General features: G+C 35.4%; 4 protein-coding genes across 5 annotated transcripts in view; 1 reads left to right on the top strand and 3 right to left on the bottom strand.

The window, feature by feature from the left end:
- Positions 1-7,145, bottom strand: part of LOC105232950 (uncharacterized) — a 249,592-nt gene extending 242,447 nt beyond the window's left edge. The window contains exons 1-4 of one of the 2 annotated variants that reach the window (XM_049455343.1): positions 6,680-7,145; positions 6,138-6,611; positions 5,587-6,079; positions 5,395-5,528 (exon numbers count right to left, since the gene is read on the bottom strand). The gene's annotated coding sequence lies outside the window, so the exon portion shown is untranslated. The remainder of the gene's footprint in view (positions 1-5,394; positions 5,529-5,586; positions 6,080-6,137; positions 6,612-6,679) is intronic. The other variant, XM_049455344.1, reaches the window with a different exon arrangement.
- On the top strand, positions 975-1,947 carry LOC125778332 (uncharacterized). Its single transcript, XM_049455352.1, has 5 exons — positions 975-1,135; positions 1,200-1,267; positions 1,326-1,538; positions 1,613-1,766; positions 1,825-1,947. The coding sequence occupies exons 3-5, from the start codon at positions 1,470-1,472 to the stop codon at positions 1,902-1,904; spliced, it is 303 nt and encodes a 100-aa protein (XP_049311309.1). The 5' UTR covers positions 975-1,135; positions 1,200-1,267; positions 1,326-1,469; the 3' UTR covers positions 1,905-1,947.
- An 8,893-nt stretch (positions 7,146-16,038) lies between the features above and the next one.
- On the bottom strand, positions 16,039-20,863 carry LOC125778498 (uncharacterized). The gene is made up of 2 exons (XM_049456671.1): positions 19,080-20,863; positions 16,039-16,177 (listed from the first exon to the last, which is right to left on the bottom strand). Exon 1 carries the CDS (start codon positions 20,861-20,863, stop codon positions 20,312-20,314), a length of 552 nt encoding a protein of 183 aa, XP_049312628.1. The 3' UTR covers positions 16,039-16,177; positions 19,080-20,311.
- Positions 20,864-20,869: 6 nt separating this feature from the next.
- The window catches only part of LOC105228220 (broad-complex core protein isoforms 1/2/3/4/5), a 114,929-nt gene continuing 112,862 nt past the window's right edge, over positions 20,870-22,936 (bottom strand). The window contains exon 8 of the mRNA XM_049456670.1: positions 20,870-21,120. Coding sequence (XP_049312627.1) covers positions 20,870-21,120 — 251 coding nt within the window. The remainder of the gene's footprint in view (positions 21,121-22,936) is intronic.

The following is a 22,936-nucleotide window of genomic DNA, read 5'->3' on the forward strand; positions in this document are numbered from 1 at the left end:
TGTAAATCTTAATTTTTATACAAACTAATCAAAATTGTAACCAAAACGGTAATTGTAACTGAAATCAAACTGTATCAAAAAGAACATAAACAATAAAGTGTAACTTTGGAAATTGTGGAAGTGTTTATTTTGAAAAGGAAGCGTGTTGTGGGTGCAAGGTCCCACATAAATAAAGTGGAACAGTTGGTCAAGTCAGACCCAAATGAATTTTGGAAATTTGTCAGGAATAAAAGAAGAAATGGCTGCGACATTCCCTCCGCCTTATCGTGGAATAATCAATCAACTAAACATGGTGAGGAAGTCAGCAACTTATTCGCTGCTTTCTTTAAAAGTGTATATCAGACAGAGGTACAGCAGCCAGGATTTGTCCAGGATATTCATCATGATCGCCTACACGCGACTTTAGATAACTTAGAGGTAACCACTGACAATGTCTTTAGAGCAATTTCATCATTAAATCCTAAAAAAGGTGCGGGACCTGATGGGATCCCCAATATTTTTCTCAAAAACTGTGCAGCAGGACTTTGTGAACCACTAACACACATCTTCAGCGTCTCACTACAACAGCGCGCCTTCCCTACAATATGGAAAGTTTCATATGTTAGCCCGATACACAAAGATGGACTCAAATCAGAAGTCTCAAACTATAGACCAATATGTATTCAGTCAGCGCTAGCAAAATTATTTGAAAAACTAGTCTTACCTCAGCTGAGTTTATTCTTTACAGACCGCTCAATCGCATTGCAAACCTTGTCAACTCGATACATAACGACCTGGATTTCTACGGAGGAACATATAGTAACTTCATCACAGCCACGAAGAACAAGCTATTAATCAAACTTGAATTTTATAACTAATATTATTACCCTTGCCTTGTTGTATTTTCCCTCATATTAAATATTAATTATTCAAATGTATATTGCCGATTGGCGTTGGTTTAATTAAATAAATAAATTTACAAAATTACTTAAATCTATGTGCTTCTGGACGTAATATGTGCATATATACAAGTCAGTACTATTGACGTCGTCAAATACTGCTTGCAAAGCTCTCATATGCTCCATCAACATATGTATCTGTTGGATAGAACCATCTAATATTGTGGTACCGTCACCATCGTCTGGCGGCCATGCAGGTATAATGTATTAATATATAAATATATTAGTATTTGTATAAAAAAATATATTTATGTTTTTCAGATATAATCCAAAAGCTGGATGCCATTGAGATTCGTCTCGCTGCAATTTAAAAGTCCCTAACAAACAAAGTAAGTAACGCAGTACCGATTTAAAACAGAAGCTAATTTTTACATTTTAATTTTCTAGATTTCAGAAAAGGCCGAGATGCAGACGCAGAGTAAATAATTGCGCGCATGCCGCGTCATAGCGGCAAAGACAAACCTTTCAATTAGCCGCATCACCGGTGACTTGGAGGACGAGCATTACGTGGAGCTCGCGTCGAAATTGCCCATGTCATCGGAGGAGCACGTGCGCTTCGTGGAAGACCAACTTTCACAAAAGGAAAGTACGGATGCTATCGTAAATATTTCGTTTTTAAATATTATGCGATTGTAATATAATTTACTGTAATTTTTTTTTTTTTGTTTTTACAGATGCGGATAATATTGAAGTCAAAGGGCGCAAAAGGCAGTGTTGACGGCGTACTGCGTGGTATGATTTCTGACGATTTAATGTACCACTACAATTTAGAGGGGCGCATGGAGAAGGAATCCCTACTAAAGCTAAAGTGCGTAGGGTTAGTTTTTGGTAGGTTTTTTTTACTGTGATATATTTGAATGCCTTAACTTATAACGTTTCATTTTAGATATATTTCCTGACAAGGATAAAAAACACTATCTGTGGGGAGCTACGGAGATTTGTGGCCCTAAGCCACAATCGTTTTAAGCAAAAAACGCATAAACTTAAGGCAAAATCAATATAAGTTTTCATATTATTACTTATATATATTAGTTTTAAGTTGTAAATATTAGTTTTAAGTTGAAGTTTCTAATTTCACTTTTAACAAATTTGAATTTTTAGAATTATATATTTAACGGTTTTAATAGGCAAATTATTAGTTTAAGTAATATTTGATTATTTTGATTTTATTATTAAATAAAGCGAAATAAAAAAAACTGAATTTTATTTAAAAGAATTGAATTTGCAGGAAGTAACAAATGGGTAACAGATAGGGTTGTTACTGCTTGTTCTTGCTAACACGCTTATATGTTAAAGGTAACAAACTGATAACTAAAATAATAACACTAACAGATATTCGGGTAACAAATACTTTTTGTTATCCATAACACATAGGTAAGCTATGCGCTAACAAAATAATTTATTACCCGTAACATACCGTGAAGAGATTTGCTAACAAATGTGTCTATTCTGTTAGAACAAGGCAGCATGCGATATTTGCCATTGGTTAGAGCGAGATAACCATTGAACATCAAATAGCTATGTGTTACTTTTTTCCCACTCTCTGAACAAAAGTAACAAATATTTGTCAACGATAAATGGCAAGCCTACTATATGAGCAACAGGTGGCAAGACGAGGGATGCTTGCGAGAGAGTATCAAAATGTTGAGTTGTTACTCTTGCAAACGGAAAAATAATCGTTGGACTATGGCGGTATTTTCCAACATAAACGATATTTCTGCTTTGAATTCGTATATTTTGTACAACGAATTGATCCGAATTGGAAGCAAACTCAAAAGCACACAAAACGTAAATGTTTCCTGCATGAGTTAGCAATTTCATTGGCAAAGCCCTATATGGAGAAACGAAAAAAAAGGCCCAAGGAACGAATTATCTTTGGCGCTGCTTTCCAAACTGTCAACCCAGAATATTCCTGACACTAGTGATAGTGATGCTGGCTCATCAAAAAAACAAAAGAATGATAAGTCTCCGAAAAAAAACCGCGCAAGGTGTCAAAAATGCTATCATTCTGGAGAACATAAAAATAAGTGGACATCGTCATTCTGCTTCTTATGTAAAAAGCCGTGCTGCAACGACAGACATGCCAAAAATATTTGCATATATTGCATTCATAACACATAAACATGTAATTATTTTAATTATATTTGCCTAAAATTTATTAATAAAAGTAAATGAATTAAAACTTTAAAGTAATAACTACTTTTTTCCTATGAACTGTAGTATGTATCAAAATTGATACATAGCTGGAATTATGAAGTTTTTTTAAAGCTCGATCTACGGTTAAAGAAGTGGAGAATTTATGTTATGGCGAAAAAGATCAAAATTGTGAGCGATTGCAATGAGTTCGCACTAACCATGATGAGAGCAGATGTACCACATAGAGTCGCTCGTTTCTCCAAGATTTCGATTATGTTAATGAGCACAAACCGGCTACAAAAGTGAGGCATGTCGATGCACTTAGTGGAAAAGAGTTGGTGGTAGTACCTTAAATCCACCCTAACGGGGACTGATAACCGTTAAAACAACCACGACAGGTCAGGACGGTTGAGTGTAGGACAATTGCGGACAACACGATCCGGACAGGCCTATTGAATGCAACCCTGAATAAACGGAACGACTACCAACGAACGAGAAGTACAGTTATGGTTGTAAGTCGTAAGTAATAAAGAGCAGACGTGTCGTTGTACAAAGTTAAGAACGTGTTTTAATTGATTTCAATTTTGCAATTTAAAAGAACGTATTATCCATGGTGCGGTGGCTAACCATTAACTTGGATGTAGATTCGAGTGCTGAATCGACAACAAGCGACAAAAAGGTCACATAGCAGCGCACAGCGGAATGTTCAGCCGCCTAACAAAACATAACGTGTTAACAATATCAACCATTTCTTAGGTAAAAATTCACTGTGCCATACATTTTCCTGTACGAGAGAGTAGTGGGGGAAAACTTTAAAATACTGGGCGATATAGGGGACAACGAGCTGCAACATAAGAACAGGCATATACAAAAATAAGAATGAGTTGGATACTTGAAAAAGAGGGAATTGACATTGCCTTTAGCTCAATAGCATAACGGATAATATAAACAAAACTGTCATAAATAAAATAAAGCGAAGTCAGCTTGAATTTATAAACATTAGTGGAGTTAAGAAATTCCAGTTCATTCCAGTAAGTTTTGAACTGCGCAGTTAGTATTAAGTAAACAATATTGGAACTTATAAATACGTATTCTATGAAATAAAGAATTAACTTTAGATTGTAGGCAAGAGTAAGCTTTTTTTTTTTTATAGGATTTCCGCGCTAATGCGAAGTTATTTTGGTAATATAGATACATATAAGAAATGATACCCGTTGTATGGGACCATTATAGGCCCTCACATACCCTTCTGTGTTTGCGGGGTGCAGGAATAATACATATTTTGAAGGCAGGCGGCACTAACCGCTTGTCACACTTTCAAACCGTAACATGGCATTTGCAAAAAGCAAAGCATGACAAAGATATCTGGAAAGTAGAAAAGTAAATCTAACTCTGTGCTAGTTAACATAGCTGTTAAACTGGCAAACATAAACAGAGATAGATGATAAATTGCATATTATCAACATAATCATGATTATCATCACCAATGCCAAGACGTATAAAAAATGCAAGAGCGCATCAAGGATATCGCATGATGACGCACGCACCTACAATAAAAACCATTGCCTTGATAGTAATCGGTAGCTCCGACTTAGGCTGGGTCGATCATAAGAACCAATTTTCAATTAGAAGCAAATTGCCATAATATTCAAAGTAATAAACCTGATTAAAAGTAATTTATACAGCTCAAAAATTGATTTATCAAGCTTCAAATCTAAATTCAAGGAAATAATGTTAAATAGCACAAAATTTATGATTTACTACTTTCTTATGTTTATCTCAACATATGCAAATTAATAAAAAGATTATCTTTTGTTCTTCTCTCTTTAGTGCTGCAATAAATAAATAAATATATGTATATCTATATGCATATAAGTGACATAGCTGTTGCTAACATACTATAAGTGATATAACATTCTCGCGAAACTCGATACGGTTTATTCCAGCAATATTCGAAATAGTGTTAAGTTTTTGTAATACTGTTTATCAATTAATAAATACTTTGTTTTATACCTTGTCGAACGCTTGCTGAGTTAGGTTTAAGTAGCGATAAGTATTTAACAGTTACACAAAATAGTTTTTTTTTTTCAATTCAACCGCCAAACTGTACGAAATATTATTATTCTACTTATATAAATGTAAATTCTAAATGTTCAAATATATTGTGAAACTATATCATAAACTTAATGTATTCTGACGACGGGCGTTTACTCTATTAAATCTTATAAGCCGTAATTGTTAGAATATTGCAAATTTCATCTGTTAAATATTAACTTAGTAAACTTCGAACTTTCGTGAATATATAATTTTGTAAACTTACTTTAGATACTGCATTTGTTTTCTTTTGCCATTAAACTGGATATTCGTTGAAAATAGTTCGCTATTTAGGATTTTCGAGATGCAATTTTACTTTGTGGATGCCTCTAAGGAAATTATTTATAAATGGATGTATTTCTGCAAGAAATGAAGCCAAATGAAAAATCTGCTTTAATTGCATTATAAAATAACTTACCTATTGCAATTTTTGCCAAGGCTGTGTTTTAAGGTCTCATAAAGCACCGTTGATTCCTGCAATGACGTAGCAGCTTTATTCACTCGAAATACAAAAGGAAAATGACGCTATGGCATGATTCGTATTTCGCACGGCAATTTGCTTCGTTTATTGCAGGAAAAAAGTTTTTCAAAATTTAAACGTATTATTCCAGTGGAACAGTCGTTGATCTTAGAATCCGCAAAAGGTAACTAAATTACCAGAATTTGTGTACGGAGAGTGGTTGCAAGTGTATTTGTGTCGGGAACTGGCGAAATGGGAAGTGGAGAATCTTAACTTAGTAAACTTTGAACTTTGATGCACTAATTCTGCAAACTTACTTAAGGTACTGCATTTGTTTTCTTTTGCCATTAAACTGGATATTCGTTGAAAATAGTTCGCTATTTAGGATTTTCGAGATGCAATTTTACTTTGTGGATGCCTCTAAGGAAATTATTTAGAAATGGATGTATTTCTGCAAGAAATGAAGCCAAATGAAAAATCTGCTTTAATTGCGATATAAAATAACTTACCTATTGCAATTTTTGCCAAGGCTGTGTTTTAAGGTCTCATAAAGCACCGTTGATTCCTGTAATAACGTAGCAGCTTTACTCATTCGAAATACAAAAGGAAAATGACGCTATGGCATGATTCGTATTTCGCACGGCAATTTTCTTCGTTTATTGCAGGAAAATAGTTTTTCAAAATTTAAACGCATTATTCCAGTGGAACAGTCGTTGATCTTAGAATCCGCAAAAGGTAACTAAATTACCTACGAAATCAGAATTTGTGTACGGAGAGTGGTTGCAGGTATATTTGTGTCGGGAACTGGCGAAATGGGAAGTGGAGACATCTTCACACAATTTGATGCACTAACGAAATCATTTGACATTGTTGTTTTTTTCCTTTCGTGCAATATGTCGTCGGTTTTTTAAGTTTTTATTTGTTGAGGGAATACGTGCTGCACTCGAGGCCACTTAACATGATGCAGAAGAATCAACGTGGAACTAAAAAAATTTGTTAGATATATTATTAATATAAAGAAGAGTTAGTTCACAAACAAAATATTTAACACCTTTGAACGGATCTGTAAACTGAGTTATATATTGAACCACACGAAATTAAAAGCGCAGTTAACTACGAAGAGAAAATCATCCGAGCTGTGATTATGGCATCCAAAAATTGCAAATGGCGTCCCGCAAAGTAACTTTTTCGTTTCTGACCAACAGCATGACACCCTTGTACAAAATGTCTTATTGGAAAACTTAGAAATGAGTTACACAGTCCACATGTGCTCCACGGTATTTTTTTTGATGTGCGTCGATTTTACGCGTGAATTCGTTTCGTTCACAAAGCACTCGGTAAAACACATCTAGTAGAGCGATATTTTCAATTTGAATGTTGACTGCTCAAGTGAAGTTTATTAACACGCAACAACAATCAAGCAATTATAGTTCTTAATGTGTACACTTTTGCAAATTCAGCGGAAATTTTTGTTTACTTAGTTCTTTCCTTGTTCTTAGCTCTGTTTTAAAATGAACTGTTGATTCTTCTGTCAAATCCCATCTGTCAAACTACAAGCAGTGTTGGTACTTTTACCATTTATGTGGTGAACACATAGATAGCGGCACGACAGTGAACTTCAAATGGCGGCGTGAATTGTTTTTACATATAATATAAACAGAGTAATTTTAAGCTTCTCTGTGTAAAATAAAATCAGGTTTGTTGGAGCTTTGAATAATTTTACATATTACATATTAGTGCCATCAATACTCGTCTCTACTGCCGTCGGAAATATTAGAAATATTTTTAATTTAGCGAGAATAACAACTGATATAAATGGTTTTAATCACTTTCTGTTGAAAATTAATAGCAGTGACTTTATACTGCATATGTCGGCCAATATTTGAGTTATCTCTATGAATTACTTAGCGTGTTTTGCTCATAACACTGTATCTTTGTGTCTAAAATAGATAAAATTAGGCGAAAACTTGACCTAGCCACCATATAACTAATATCCGGCTGATTTTACTCCATAATCCAGGGAATACTTTTTAGTATATGGCATGATAATAGTTTATAAATGAAATCGGGTGGATACTACACCAACTCCCATATACTACATACAATATAATAAATTTCGTTTCTCTGACAAACCTTACGTCGAATACTCCGGTCAGTGTTTGAGTTATATACATGTAGTATATTTTTATATAAAATTTCTTGGATTCCTATTTTCCGTTGTTCGCTTGCACCCTTCTTTACTTGTTTATTAGTGGTCTTTAACGGGCCAACATCTCTCCGTTTAAATATTTTTTGGAACCTATCGCTAAATGACAGTTGACAGAGTTCGGGAGGTTTTGAAGTTTGGCAATTGCTCTTTCACTTCCAAGGAGAGATGAGTTAGGAATGGTTTTGACAAGATGGTGACAGAAGATTGCTGAAAAAATTTACTTGGCCACCAAGCCAACTAGTGGTTTCATTACAGGTTAGTTACCAGAGAGCGCTATCAGTTTATTAACGGGGCATCTCCACAGGATAAAATCTATGGCTTACTAACTGTATTGCCGTGCTTATTCCCTGTGGAGACTCCATATTGCTTATTGCTTACAATATATGGAATACTAATTAGAGTGCCATATATTGTAAGCAATAAGCTGTCACTTCAGCAGTTTGACAGCGCAGTTTTCATTTCTATGAAAATTTCGAAGCGGCAACATATCCCATTTGCACATATGCCGACGGCATTTTCATTTCGGTAATATGAAATTTAGAAGAGCGAGTATTAAGACGATTGTGTTGTATTATAAAAATAAAATACATTTTCAAAATAACATTTTTCCAAAAAAATAATATTTATTTTAATATTGATAATTAACAGAAAAAGTATACAAATTAATTTATTATTTTAACTGGTATATAAAAATTATGTCACAATTATTATATAGTAGTCGAAAAATATGAGTTCTTATTTTTCCCAGAAATACATTTGTAAAAAAAGGATCGTTAATCCTTTTTTTATTTTCCTCATAAAAGATTTAAACAGTTCAAGAGCTCAAAACATGCGCTACATCAGCGTAAACGTACCTACCCGACGCCTTTTCGCAAATGATTATGTTATGTTAACAAATGCCCACATACAGATTTGACAATGGCAATAGCAATGGATTTGACAGTTAGTATGACATAAATTTTATCCTGTCGAGATGCCCCGTAAGTCGGCTATTACACAAAGCAACTTTTGTTGCGGCAACTCTTGGTTTATAGGCGAGGGGGCGACGAGAAGAGTAGAATCACGCCAAGTTTCCAGTGTTCAGCAACACGCTTTGTGTTCTTATTCGTAACAGTTCGCTGCGACGTTTTTCGGCATTCGTAGTACCTAGTTGCATTTGCGTATATTTTTTTTGAAATTAATATTTTGAATATATTTAAAAAATTTAATTTCATGTTTTGGTAAGTAATTTGCTAATATGTATACAAATATACATAATATAATATAAATATTTTAGAAAATGGAGTATGACGAAAAAATCGAATTCATTAAACATATTGTGAAATGAATGGAGGAAGCCATACAAATTGATTCAGACGATAGTGAAAAGGGTGATATATGTGAAGGTCTGTTATATAATCTTTGTTTTAATTTTGAATTATAAATTACATGAATTTCTTAATTCACAGAACTGATTAATATATGTGATAGAGTGGCCCAAATACCTACATATAAGGAAAAGAAACGACAATGGGTTAAAGTAAAGTGAAAGAGAATGAGAAAAAAACTCGAACAGAGTTGCGCAACACAAATTGCTCGTATGAAGCCGTATACAATGCTGGCGACAGACGACATCTGTCAAATATTAAAATACACACGTTCTTATGGACACTGTTATTTTGACAGCTGCACGACTACACGACTGCAGACTGACGATTGTCGTTCTCGCTAACTTCAATATACTCCTATATTTGTCAACGACATTAGGACGACAGTAGAGTTGACAGTAGAATGGAAGATAGAGAGATGAGGAAGAGTGGTGATGCCACCAATATGTAAAATGTAAAATTATTCACAGCTCTTACAAACTTAACGTTATTTTACAAACAAGAACATAAAATAGCTCTATTTTACCATTTGTAATAACAATTGATAATTAAAAACAAAAATATATACCTATTTACTTATTTTTTGCATAAAAAATTTCAATTTGAACAAAATATTAAAATTTCATTGAAGTGCAAGGTATTAGTATGGCCACAACGAAATTGTGTACATGCAAAATGGAGAGCTGTGTTGTCTTGTGTACATGCGTTCATGTATTAGGATGTACAACGCCGTTTTTAGTTCACTGTCGTGATGCCATGTCGTGTCGTAAGCATTGTATTCAGCATATAATGGGCGACAGCAAAAGAGAATCGCCCCAGAATTAGCAACAAAAGTTGCTTCGTCTAATAGCCGACTAAGGGCGAACTGACAAAACTAACCGAAACTCTTGTGTACATGTGATCGTTCATTTCTGAATGTATGTATGTATATGTACTAGTTTCCATTCTCATTTTAAAGTACTGGAGTTCCGGTAGAAGTGGCTTGGTGGGTAATATACAAACGGCATGTATAGTTGCCGCTCTTTTACAGAATTTCCACGTTTCTCAGGTCTATATACATATACATATGTATGTGCATATTACTGAATCGAAATAAAACCAAATTGCAAACAATATAATATTGATTTTTATTTTATTTGATTTCTTTTTGCGTACATTTGGCTGATTTGATATCTTAAAAACTCACACAATTTGATATTAAGATCGCCTTTTGTTTTTTCTCCATTTGAATTCTAGCAGATACAAATGCAAAATTGCACTCGTGCGTACATAGATACATATACACCCGTATCTGTGTGTCTCTCCACACTATATAATTTTCATGGCTTTATTTTATATATAATATTTATATTTCAATATATTGAACAGGTTTTACCTTAAGCTGTGTATGGACGCGGATGAGTAAATTTGAAAACTATTCGGTAGTTGAGAATAAAGCGTGCTGTTACCGAATGAGTTTTGCATTGTTTACGTTTATGACTTTCTCATCAAAATTTTAGGATAAATTCGCAGAAGATTCGAATAATATTTCGCTGTTGCTTAGCATATGTGTTTGCTTGTATGGAATAAAAGAAAATTGAGGAAGTTGTTTAGGCCCTTCCTTATGTACATAAGTGGGTAAATAAGGTATTGAAGTCTCGTTAATTAATGTTTAAGCAGGCTTTTTCTTATTTATCGCCGAAAGATACTGATTGGAGACACAGTAAATCGTAACATTTACACTAATTTTATTTTTCTTACAATATAATTTTAATGTCAATACAGAAAATCGAAAAAGAGTGCAAGATTTTAATTTTTTGAATTTCGCATTTAGTTAAACTCATTTATATTACAAATTAAAAATTTTGTATTATTATTATTATTTTTAATAAATTTTTGTCAAATCACAGATTTTGTTTTTGTTCTCAAAATTTGTCTCTCAATTTATACATCGTTTATATACTTAATTTCGAAATATTCGTTTGGTGTAGAAGAGCAAAATTTTGAACATATTCTTATTGGGTCTCAATTTAGATTAAAGTTAAATTTCTTTCAATAATTTTGACTAAAGTACAATAAATTTTCCAATTATCTAACGAGTCAACTCTTTTATTACAACACTTTTTTTTAGTATACATTTTTTATACAATGGTTTTGAATCATGGATGTGTTTGTGATATGCGCCGCTTTTGAGGAAATCTCCCTGAGAGTTTTTCGCCCCTGAGTGGTTTTGGTGTGATCTGACGAGCTCAATAACGAGGTATTTCGGCATCTTAAAACAACTACGGAAATCAGTTTAGGCTGTTATTTAGCGCAGCACTGTACAGAGTGGCAGGCCAGCATTGATAGATTTGCTATTTCGAAACATTATTTTAGTTCCCAAGTAAGTGAGTTACTATTATATTTCGATATTCACAAAATATTGTTGGCTATAATTGAGTAAAAATAGTCTTCTCCATGTGCACAACTGTACCAAAGTCAAATTAAAAGGCGTATAACAACCACTCAAAACAAAAGGTCAAGGCAAGCGTCAGCAGTGCATAATTCCTAGATCTAGAATATGTTATTTCAGCGATTAGTGTAAAAAATAAAAGCCAATTATTTTTTTTTTAATTTTCTTATATTTTCACTTTATCAACAAATTCAAAAATGGTTTAAGAGTTTGAAATTTTAGCGGCGTTCGTGTAAGAACGCATTTCTAATTTTGAGAAAAAGTAAAATTAACTGTAATGGTTATAATATGTATATTAAAGCAATAAAATAAATACAATACACTCTTTTAACTTATGTACAAACTAATTATAATTTGTAATTGTGTCTGTATTCTTTGTATGTGTGTGGGTGTGTATAAATTTAGATGATTTGAGTCGCACCGAAAATTAAAAAATATACATAAATAAAATCATATAAATTTGCACGTTAGGCCTAAACATAAATTTTGTACAAAAAAGTATTTGCTTAATTCATAATATTTTTTCGAATATTTGAATACCTCTTATTTTGTGTAAAAATAGTTAACAGCCAAACAAGAATTTTGTATGTAAATTTGAGAGAAAATAGATCACAGTTTGTTGTATGTTTTTTAATTTTAAATGTTTAAAATTTTGATAAAAAAAAATTAATAAATTATCGCGCATGAATACCAACACACGCCGTTATTTGTTTTTGTTTTTGTTTTTTTCTTTTTGTATTTTTTCATATTTTTGTTTTAAACTACACTTACGAAAAATACGAATTCATTAAGTATTAAAGAGTACAATAGACAAAAACAAAACAAAATTAAAATTAGTTAAAAATCATTAAAAATAAATTATACAATTACAATTTAAGGAAACTCTGTCGTCTACAGCTAGACACATACACATAACCTACATGGCGCCTATGCAACTACATATGTATGTACATACGCGCTTAAACTTTGAAACATTCATTAGCACTGAGTCGATAGCTGTTAGCTGAGTCACGTGATGCCAACGCTCTTGGCTTGCTTTGCAAAGTATTGAAACGCAGCTGTAACTGCGCCGGCGCACTTGGCGCTACTTGGCACTTATGCGCTGGCAAAGGGAACCCTACTGGAGCTGTGTTAAGTCCGCGAACCGCGAAATTTGCTCGAAAGTCCGCCACTAACTGTACAATGCGCGCTTGTTTATTAATATTTTTTGACTTTTGTTGGGCACGGTTTGATTAGTTGGGTGCGCAACATTGGCTGCTTGTGGTGTGACTTTCGCCGTGAATCTGCTTTTGTGCTACAAGCGCTCTTGTTGCTAGCGTCTTAAGCTGTCTGCTTGCGCTTAAAAGCCTGCTTGTGCTACATTTATGCCTTGTTTTTGTTCTGTCTGTTTAGATATACATACATATTTATTTGTTAGTTTATAATTTATAATTTATAAGTAGTATTTCCTGAGTCAATTTACGGATATGCGCAAAATAGCAATTCGACAGTGGCGCTGCCAAGTCGGCGCGCTTGATACTGGCAAAGTGTTATTTTGTTTTTTAAATACTAAAATTACATGTTCCTGTTTTGTTGTTCTCTTCTAAATATAATTCGTGAACTTTGAATATGTTTCAACTTATAGTTTTCTTGGCATATAATTACTTGTTTTAAGTTTGCTTTGATATTTACACGCTTACATAGTTAATAAAAATGTGTTCTACTTTGAGCGAAAATCCTTTTAATGTACATTTAGAAAAATACGTTTGTTTTTGTTTTTATTTTAACTTTTAAAAACTTTTTTTTCAACAATTGCCACACTTTCGCTGTGAAAATTGTGCGATTTCCATTGATGAAATGAAAACCTTGAGGTTTTTGAGGCTTTTCGTGCTGAATTTCTTGACGTTTTTCAAACTGCTTAGGTTTGCAGGTGTGTTTTTCTTTTTCAATAATTCTTCTTCTTTGTAAATGTGTGTTTGTACATGTTTTATGCAATTACAAATCTAAGCTTCCAAAACAGTTATGCAAATCTATTTTATTTACTTTTTTATATATTTTAATATTTTTTACGTTTTATTTGCATTTCATTTTCATTTGTTTGTATAAATTTCAAGTAATTTGTACTTCACTGGTGAAAATCACTGAGTTTGTTGTTGTGCATTTTGCATAAATATGTCTGCGTCTTTCATATGTATGTGAGTGTGTGTATAATTGGTCACTTACTGTTAGATTTGTGTGCGTGTTTGCGTGTGTATTGTATACATATATGTTTGTAAGTTGCAATAAATTTCTTAGATTCCATTTTAAGGTTTCAATTTGTATGCTTAAATGTAAGGTTAAGTTTGTTTTTCTTTTATTTATGTTGTTGTTGTTTTTTGTTTTTGTTTTTCTTTCTTCATTGATTTAATATATTTAATTGCATAGAAAAAAGGACATTCTACTGATATTAATCCCTGATAAAGTTCATTTTACATTTACATATAATTAAGTTTAATTAATGCATTTAATTATGTATACATGTTTGTATGTATGTATGTATATACTACATACTTGTGTGTAAGTATCCAGATTTGCAATAAACGCAATAAACTATGCGATTTTAGTACAAATTGGTCCTCCTTTTCGCTCTATATTTACTTTATTATCATAATTAATTAAGAAATGCAAACGGCTGAAACCGCTTTGGCACCAAATTACGCCTAATTAAAATCACCAATCGCTGCCAGTTTCTTGTGCTGATCTGCGTACCTATTTCCAAGTGGTTTTCTCTTATTCTTTTGGCTAAAAACTTCTTAACACTTCACCAGACTTTTTAACAATTACTGAGTTTAATTAATTGATTTTAGATTTTAGATTTTATGTTTGTTTGTTTTGTTTTTGTTCAGTTGGAATACATTTGATTTTTAGAGATTTTGTCGCGCCTTCGAAACGAATTCAAAATTAGTAAATGTAAATGGCGAAACACAAGAAACCGATCACTAAACTCTATGTTGCACAATAAACTATTTGCTCCTCGGTCCTCTCCATATAAAGGCAGAGGCGTGCAGCGGCAGGGGCGTTGGAAATTGTGCGTTAATTTATTTTGCTTTTTTCGCTTGATTTCTGCTAATCAGTTTAAATTTTGCTAGATAAGATCCGAAAGGTAAGTTGCTAACTTCGCGTATACGCCATGATATGTACAAGTATGATAAGGGGAAGGCAATTGCCAACCCCCCGCCGCTGCATTCGCCGCGTGCCGGCTCTGTGGAGGCCGTACTCACTATTTAAGTCCTTCATTCTCTTTCCAATTTGGCCAAGAACTATCGTACAAGTATGGTTTCTATGCATCTTAGCTTTGCAGTAAGTAAATAATTCATAATAATTAATCTAACGGTAATTGTAAGTAAACTAGGATTAAATGTAGCTACATTAATAGAAATTAGACGTTCTCAATACTACTAAATATTTGCTTAGAACTGCATATGTATGTGTGTGTGTGTGTTTATTTACAATGATCCGTTCGCTTATATTTATGTTACTCCTCCTCCACTGTTGCACTTCTGCTGTGTGTGTGTGTTTTCTTATTGCGTTTGAAGCCAGTTTCCAGCGATTTGCCGCCCTATCTTCGCTTCCGTTATGTATTGCACTTGCGCGGCGCTGTGGCCGCGCTCTTAACCGCGTGTGTGTGAGTGTGTGTGGGCAGTTTATGAAATAAAATCGACCAAACTGATTCCAAATTACATGCAGCAATGTCCAAGCATTACTCAATTACAAGTACAATAATCAAAATAAGTAAATTAGTATGCTCGCCTATGCAAAAGTAGAATTGTAAATATGTATGTATGTATGAGTTTACATAAATCCGATAGCCGACTGCGCGCCCACGCTTAACTTAGTGGGTCCTCTAGAAAATCGCATTCCATCTGAAATCCTATTGGATGCCCGGTGGTGGCTGTCCCAGCTCGCTGGTGAAGTCAAAGAGGCTGGCGCGCGGATGCGTCAGATGGTGATGATGATGATGGTGTGGTGGCACGAGCACATTCTTGATGGCGGATGTCTTCAGTAGGCGCTTTAGCATGCCGCTTGAGCCGCGGTGCTGCAGGCTCTTGTGTGTGGTGAGCGAGTTCTTGGTGCGATAGCGTCGGTGGCAGAACTCACAGACATACAATGTGTCGGACTGTTCGTGCTTGTCCTGGAAGTGCCGCTTCAGCGAGTAATAGCACGAAAAGGTGCGTCGGCAGTAGGGACACTCCTGCGGCTCGTTGATGCCGCCGCTGGTGGGTGGCGGCATGCGTAGCGGCATTTGTGGTGGTGTGGTTGTCAAAGTGGGCGTTGCAGGCAGTGTGCCGCCGCTAGCTGTGCCGTTGGGCGTGATGTTGCCGCCGCTGCCGGGGCGTGGCGGTGATGAGCTGTGCATGTTGAAGAGGCTGCCGCCGACGCCGCTGCCAACACCAACGCCGCCGTTGCATGCTAGCGAGCTCAGTGAAGAGGGCGACGGCGAGGTGAGGGCTGTAGGCGGTGAAGGTGGCGATGAGGCCGAACTAGTTGGTGACGTGGCTGCTGAGCGGATGGCTGTGTGTGCACCTAAAGGGGGAAAGAGGACAAGCAAAGGGTAAAGAAAATTGAGATTAGTAATCGATGAAAAAGAATCCGGCGTAGCATGGTCTCTTCGAGAAGTAAAAGGAAATCAAAAGTGTGTGTGTGTGCGCGTGTAAAGAGTGAGATAGTACGCGTAGAAATGAGAAATAATATTTATTAATATACAAGTATACAATTGTTTACTAGCGAAATATTTGAGATAGAGTTCGTATTATATTTAAGTTATTATTTTTTTTTTTAATTTTAAAGCGAGAGGAGAGGTAGCTGGAGAGAGGCTTAAACTAGTTGAATTGTGTAAGAGTAAATGTGGAAGTATTCGAAACCACCTCTAGGTTAAATATACAAATAATTTAGAATTGGAAAAGCAGTTTGTATGTTATGTAGTGATCGCTCTGAAAGCGCGATTTCAAAAAAAATTTATCTTTTTTTCTATAAAATATTCTAAATAAGTATTGTAGCAAAACTCCTTTTTTAAAGCGAAAGTTGAAAAAAGTTTGCGTAGTTGAAATTTATAATAATGAAGTAACTCGACTAACGCCCAAGAAGGCGTAGAACTGCTGGCGAGAGCACCGCATCGCATCATAGCTTTGTTTTTCTCTGTGCTTTTGTTAGGCTAAATTTTCGGATAGGCAATTCTACGCGCTTACTTGAGTTACTTAGCGTAATATATATTTTCCAACTTAAAATATCACTTTTAACGGTAAATAAATACAATAGAAAGAGTTCGAAATATATTTACATAATAAATTAAGACAAAAACACAAATGAAATGCTCAAAATAACAAATGTGGCATGCAACAATTTTACTACTACCTACATATTTATATGTGTGTATATTTGTATATATGTACATGCGTATGTATTGGTAAGCGTTAGATTACGAGCTACGAGCAAGTCAAAGGGAGTCAAGCATGCAGGTGCAAGCAAAGCGCAGGCGAAGCCACGGGCGCTGGCTATGTAAAGCGGCATAACAGTAAAAATAAAAGCGAAAGCAAAAAGGCAAAGCAAGCGCAGTTGTTTGATCGGCGCATGAATTTCGAGTGTGTGCGCATGTGTGTGTGTTTTCGCGTTAATTTATATATGTACATGAACGAGTGGGAGAGAATGTGCCATGGTGTATGTATGTATGTGTGTGATGATGACGATAATGAAGTTGATGATTTCGGTTGTTGACGATGACATAAAAATACAATAATGATGCCGATCGATGTCGTGTGTGTGTGCTCGGGTGATGGCTTCTAGGCTGATGAGTAATGATTAGCTGATGAATTAAGTAATCATAAGCAAAGATAATAGGCGTATTCATTACTTAAATTACTTATGCAAGGACATACGTAGATGACGGTCTGTAAAATATAGCAAAAACTTACCAAACTCAAAGGAGATGTACTAGATACATTATAAATTAAGTATGTTCATGTTGAGTTTATAAATATTTATTAGAGAAGAGATTTAAGAGTATTTTTTAATTAGAAGAAGAACGCAGTGGAGTTCCAAACAACGAGGGCGTGTGACGGAGACAATAGGAAAGAATGCGGAGAGACAGTTACTTATATAGATACTGATTATAGCTACAACTTCTCGCGGCATCAGTTCGAAACTCCGCCAAGATTACATGTAGAGTTCAGAAGAGTTCTGGAGAGTTCAGTAGAGTTCATAGTGTCAATACGGCGTTTAAGATGAAATAATACGAAGAGATGATTTACAGAAGAAACCCCCGTTGAATAAGTTTATGTAGCGGAGTGGAGAGAATATAAGAACGATCATCAGAATCTCTCAGCAGTAGAACCGCATATATGATTATTTGTATAGCGATAAAAGAAATAAATTTTAAGTTTAAAAACTGAAAAAACAATTTTTTTGCTTTTTTTTTCTTCAATCTTTTAAATCGTATGCACGTCTTTATGTACATAAGTATGTATGTATGAAGAAGCTAATTCAGTATAAGAGAGATAAATCTTAAAAATAAATAAAAATAGAAATAAAAAATAAATAACTGTTTTAGTAAAAAAGCGAGAAAGGGTTAGTCGAACTAGTGATAAATCAAAGAAATAAGCACTACCAAGGAACTTAGCGGTTAATCTCAGCAGAGGCGTGAGGTTGAAAAGTGCAGAGCAGATGTAGACCCAGAAGCTGTTTTACTGGAGCTCCATAGCAGCTCACTATTCTACTTGTGAAGGTATATATGTATGTACAAATGTAAGAATGTACACTAAAGAAAGTCTTCAGGCGGCAATCGATATATGTATGTACATATATTTACCGTATGTACATATGTTTGCATGTATGTATATATGTATGCATTCGTGCTTTCTTCACCAGATGATTGTTCTTTCGTATGCACTGTGCATATGTATGTATGTATTATTTAACTACAAGCTGACAGAATGGATAGTGGAGTGTCTTATAGGATAGCATTTAGATAATTAGCCCAACGGTATGCTAGAATCAATACGAGATATATCAACAATACAGCAGTGAAATATTATCTATGTATGTAATATAACGTTGTGAATGAGAACGAGACCTTTAACACTGATATCCGGACAGAGGGTCCAACTAGTTTAGAGAGATGTATATATAGAGAGAGAAAGAGTGAGTGATTGTGTGAAAAGATTCATTATAATTACGGAGAGTTGCACCTGCTGGTGTCGTCGAGTGAGTTTGATAGTGTATATGTGAGAGAGAGAGAAATAGAGGAGATTGTTAGACCCAAAAGGGATAGTGAGGGCCAATAGGTAGAGTGAAAGACAACGGTTTAACAGATGAAGATATATATTCATAATTATTTGAGTGGATATAGTCCGTGAACGTGAACTAACTACTTGAAATAGTTCCAGTTTATTTTCGCTACGAGTTTGTTGTTGATGACTTTTTATTTGCTAACCTTGACGTTGGTATCTTCAATCAATCACAATTTGGCATGGTTGACCCAAAACCTCGTTAGGCTGCTTATTTGTAGAGTTGTCATAAGCCACTAATTGCTTTAGTACTTTGGGCTCATCGCTCCAGGGCCAAAAGTGCTCACGGTTTCACGGTTTGGATGTCTGTTTTGAAGGGGTTGGGTCAGGGAATCAATTTTGTAATTTCTTTTTACGCCGTTAAGGTTTTTGATAAATACTCTTTGCCGAGCACACCAGAGACTGCTCGCGCTGTTGCTCCGCCGATGCACACACATTCTGCTCTGAGCCGACAGGTCTCCGCGTCGCCCAACGAAGTTCGTAGCTCGAGTCTTTTGTGTCGCTGCGTGTAGGCTTCAATGTGGCGCCGATCCATTTTGCATTTTTTATAATTAAATACTAGTTTTTTATGTTTTTAGTTCAGTTTGCAGTAAGCTAAGGCTAGTGAGTTCGACAAGTCCGTTGTCACCGGTATAGTTCCGTTGAGATACATAAGTTATAAAAATGTGTAAAGGGCATTACTATAAATGCCGTAAAAAGGTTTCTAGTTCGAATTGACTACATTAAGGAGTTTATATGCACGCACACATACACGCTCCGAATGCGTGCGCGTGCGTGTGCGTGTGGTAGACACAATAGAAGGCCACAGTGGGTAGTTGTGAGATACGGTGGTCATTTAGATAAAAAGTCCCGCACGAAAAAGTCGTGCGATGTAGAACGAGTACGTATGCGGTTTCTAATTATATGCTGCGTAAATATAAAGGTTTGCAGCTATATACAGTTGTTTGTATGCATGTTGCAAGTAAACCTATGTGTATATGCGTTTGTATATGCTTGAGCTCCTACAAGTATGCATCTAATATTGTACACCTAACCTAAAAAATGATTTGTGCTTCCAACATATACACGTATGTCTGTATGTATGTAGATATTGTAAATAGTTGAGCAGTTATCGTTTTAAATTGCTAGAGAGCTGAGTTGAGAATCTTATATGAAAAATTATGCTAACTTCCTTATATGTATATCCATATGTGTGTGTATGTATATATAATTGCTAATGCTTAAATTGTGAATTCTTCGCTAATCTATACTTTTCTGCAGTTGTCAATGTATGTATGTCGCTAACTTCTAAGGTTTACAGTTATCACTACGTTATGGCATTGCTTTAATGTTATTGTTATATTGTTTTTGTAATTTTCTAGATCTACGTTTTTTGTCGCTATAGTCGAGCCACTCGTCCGTACTCGGCACGCAAGTCGAGACCCGAACCTAACGCTTTGGCCTGCGTCGGCATCGGTGGCGACGGGTGCCGTTGGTACATGTAGTAGTCGTACAAGGTCATTATTTGTCGTTGTTTGATGAGATTCTGCAAATGGAATGCGTCGTCTTGGCGAGAATGTGGTTGTTGCATTTGTTGTACTGAGTCACCATGCCGCCATTGCTGGTACTCAGTATAGAGGTAGTGTTGTTGTTGCTGTTGTTGGTGCTGCTGCTGCTGTTGTTGTGATTGTTGTAAGTGATATTGGTATTGTTGTTGTTGCTGTTGCTGTTGCTTCTCATCACATTTGGGCAGCTGAGTCAATGTGTTCATCTGTTTGCTGGCAATCGGGCTCGTCTCCCGTGCGGCTTGAGCATGCGAGCTTTTTGTGCTTTCATCCATTGGCTTTGCTAGTGTGGTTTTTGTTGGTGTTTGTGTTGGTTTTGGTTTGAGCGCTATTGGCATTGGGGCGATTGTTACGGATGGCAAATTGTAATTATACAAATTGCGCATCGCGTTTCAGATCGACGAGTTGAAGGGGTGATAGAGCTTGATGTCCTTCATTTCCATCTCGCCGGGGCGCGATTTGTGGTATGTGTAAATGTGTGTCATCAGGGAGTTGCGCGAGCAATACACGCGCTCGCAGATGATGCAGCGGTACTCCTCTTGGCGCACGGCGTGCTTGTCGGCGATGTGACGCTTGAGCGAGGCTTTCGAACATAGAAGCTTACCACACAGATGACATGAGAAGAGTTTCTTAGGCGAATGTCCTGGAATTTTTGTAAGTTAAGGATTTTTGGTTTGTACCGATTAACGTATAAATGCAAATAATCATTCAAATCACGCAAATGAACTTAAATAACAATTCTTATTCAGATATTTTGTATGTGAGTACCATAGTAGACATAATATGTGTATATGTGTATGTATGTGTGTATGGAGTATATAGTATTATATGCGATAATAGACATAAAAGTAGGTGAGCGTACTCATAGTAGATGTGTGGGTGTGTGTCTAGAGTGGTACTATATAATCCAGATACTTATGTATATACTTAAATGATTGAATAACGGTAAATGTGTTGCAAAAATTGACCAAAACGAAAAACGTGAAACGAGAAAACGATGGCTGACCACTGTGCAAGTTGGCGGATGATTTCGGTTATGCGCTTATTGCATAACTGTACCTACACACTTACAGCTACAATAAATATTCGTATATAACATGTATCCATATATCCATATACATATGCTTATAAGTAAATGTGTGTGTATGCACAATGCACTCGCGGTGCATTAGTATGGTGAATAAGGTGAGTTGTACCCTTTCAAAATTGAACTGAAAAATGAAAATTGTTCCACAAACAAACCAAAGATTAAGCAATAATTGCATGAATGGCTAACGTACACTTTTTTGGGATGCAGTTATTACAAAAACAACGAACATACATATATCTGTGAGCAGCAAGTTGCGCATAAGCACCGCTGGTGAAACGATCGTAGCCCAAACGGAACAGAATGCGTCACATGTGGGTACACAATACAGAGCTACATTTATGTTAACTAGCTACGATGATATACATATGTTTACTTATAAAATATGAGACCGCACACCAAGCGAACCTATTGGGAGCGAGAATTGTCAGCCAACTCGTCGCACCCGGTATTGCGACTGCTGTTTCCTTGGTATTAGTGATTTTATTTCAAGGTCGGCTGCAGTTAGTAGTTAAGACAATAACTTTTTCATCCTTATTCGTAGTACCAATACCAAATGATTAGTGCAAAATTCATATTAATTAAATATTGATCTACATTAACACATCATTAGTCAGCATTTATAGTTGGAAAGAGCGCACTAACCCTCTGAAACGTAGCCTGTGGTATGAATACAGAGATGATTGCTGAAGGCGCTGCAACGGTACATTGCGCGCTTAAAACGAAAAGATCGAGGTGCAAAGAGAGCGACGGGGTCAAGCGCTCACAGCAATGTCTTACCTTGTTTTAACAGTATTATATATGTATGTATGTGTGTGCTTACTTAAATATTTATATGTATATATGTGTGTATGATATGAATAATTGAGATTTTATGAGCGGTCAGCTGCTAACCTTACCGAAAGGGATGTAAGATAAGAATATTTGAAGCTTAGCAATACCACCTCTCATCGTTCCAAAAGATGAGACCGATTTCATACACAGTCTAGCTCAAAACAAACGCTCCATTTTATACGTTTTTTCACAGTTGGATTTTTATTTAAAATAATAATTCGATAAATTTCCGTTCTCTACTGCTCTTCGTTCTTCTCCATTTTGCAACTCTTTACGAAAATACTTTGTCGTTTTGTTGTTAAGTGAATTTTCTTCAGTTTTGCTATAAATACTTTGTTTTCTTTGCACTTTGTAGTGCCATTCAACTTTATCGTGTGTAGTATGTGTGCCTGTGTGCGTGTATATATTTATTAGCACAAGCGATAACGTAAATATGTATGTAGTCAGTGTTTTCGTGATGTGACCTTGGTCTAATATAACTCAGAAAGAAGATCTTCTAACTCGTTGTTCAACCGAATGGCGTCGGGGGAGGAGAGAG

Source organism: Bactrocera dorsalis, chromosome 4 (genome assembly GCF_023373825.1).
Source record: "Bactrocera dorsalis isolate Fly_Bdor chromosome 4, ASM2337382v1, whole genome shotgun sequence".
In the NCBI taxonomy this organism is placed as follows: domain Eukaryota; kingdom Metazoa; phylum Arthropoda; class Insecta; order Diptera; family Tephritidae; genus Bactrocera; species Bactrocera dorsalis.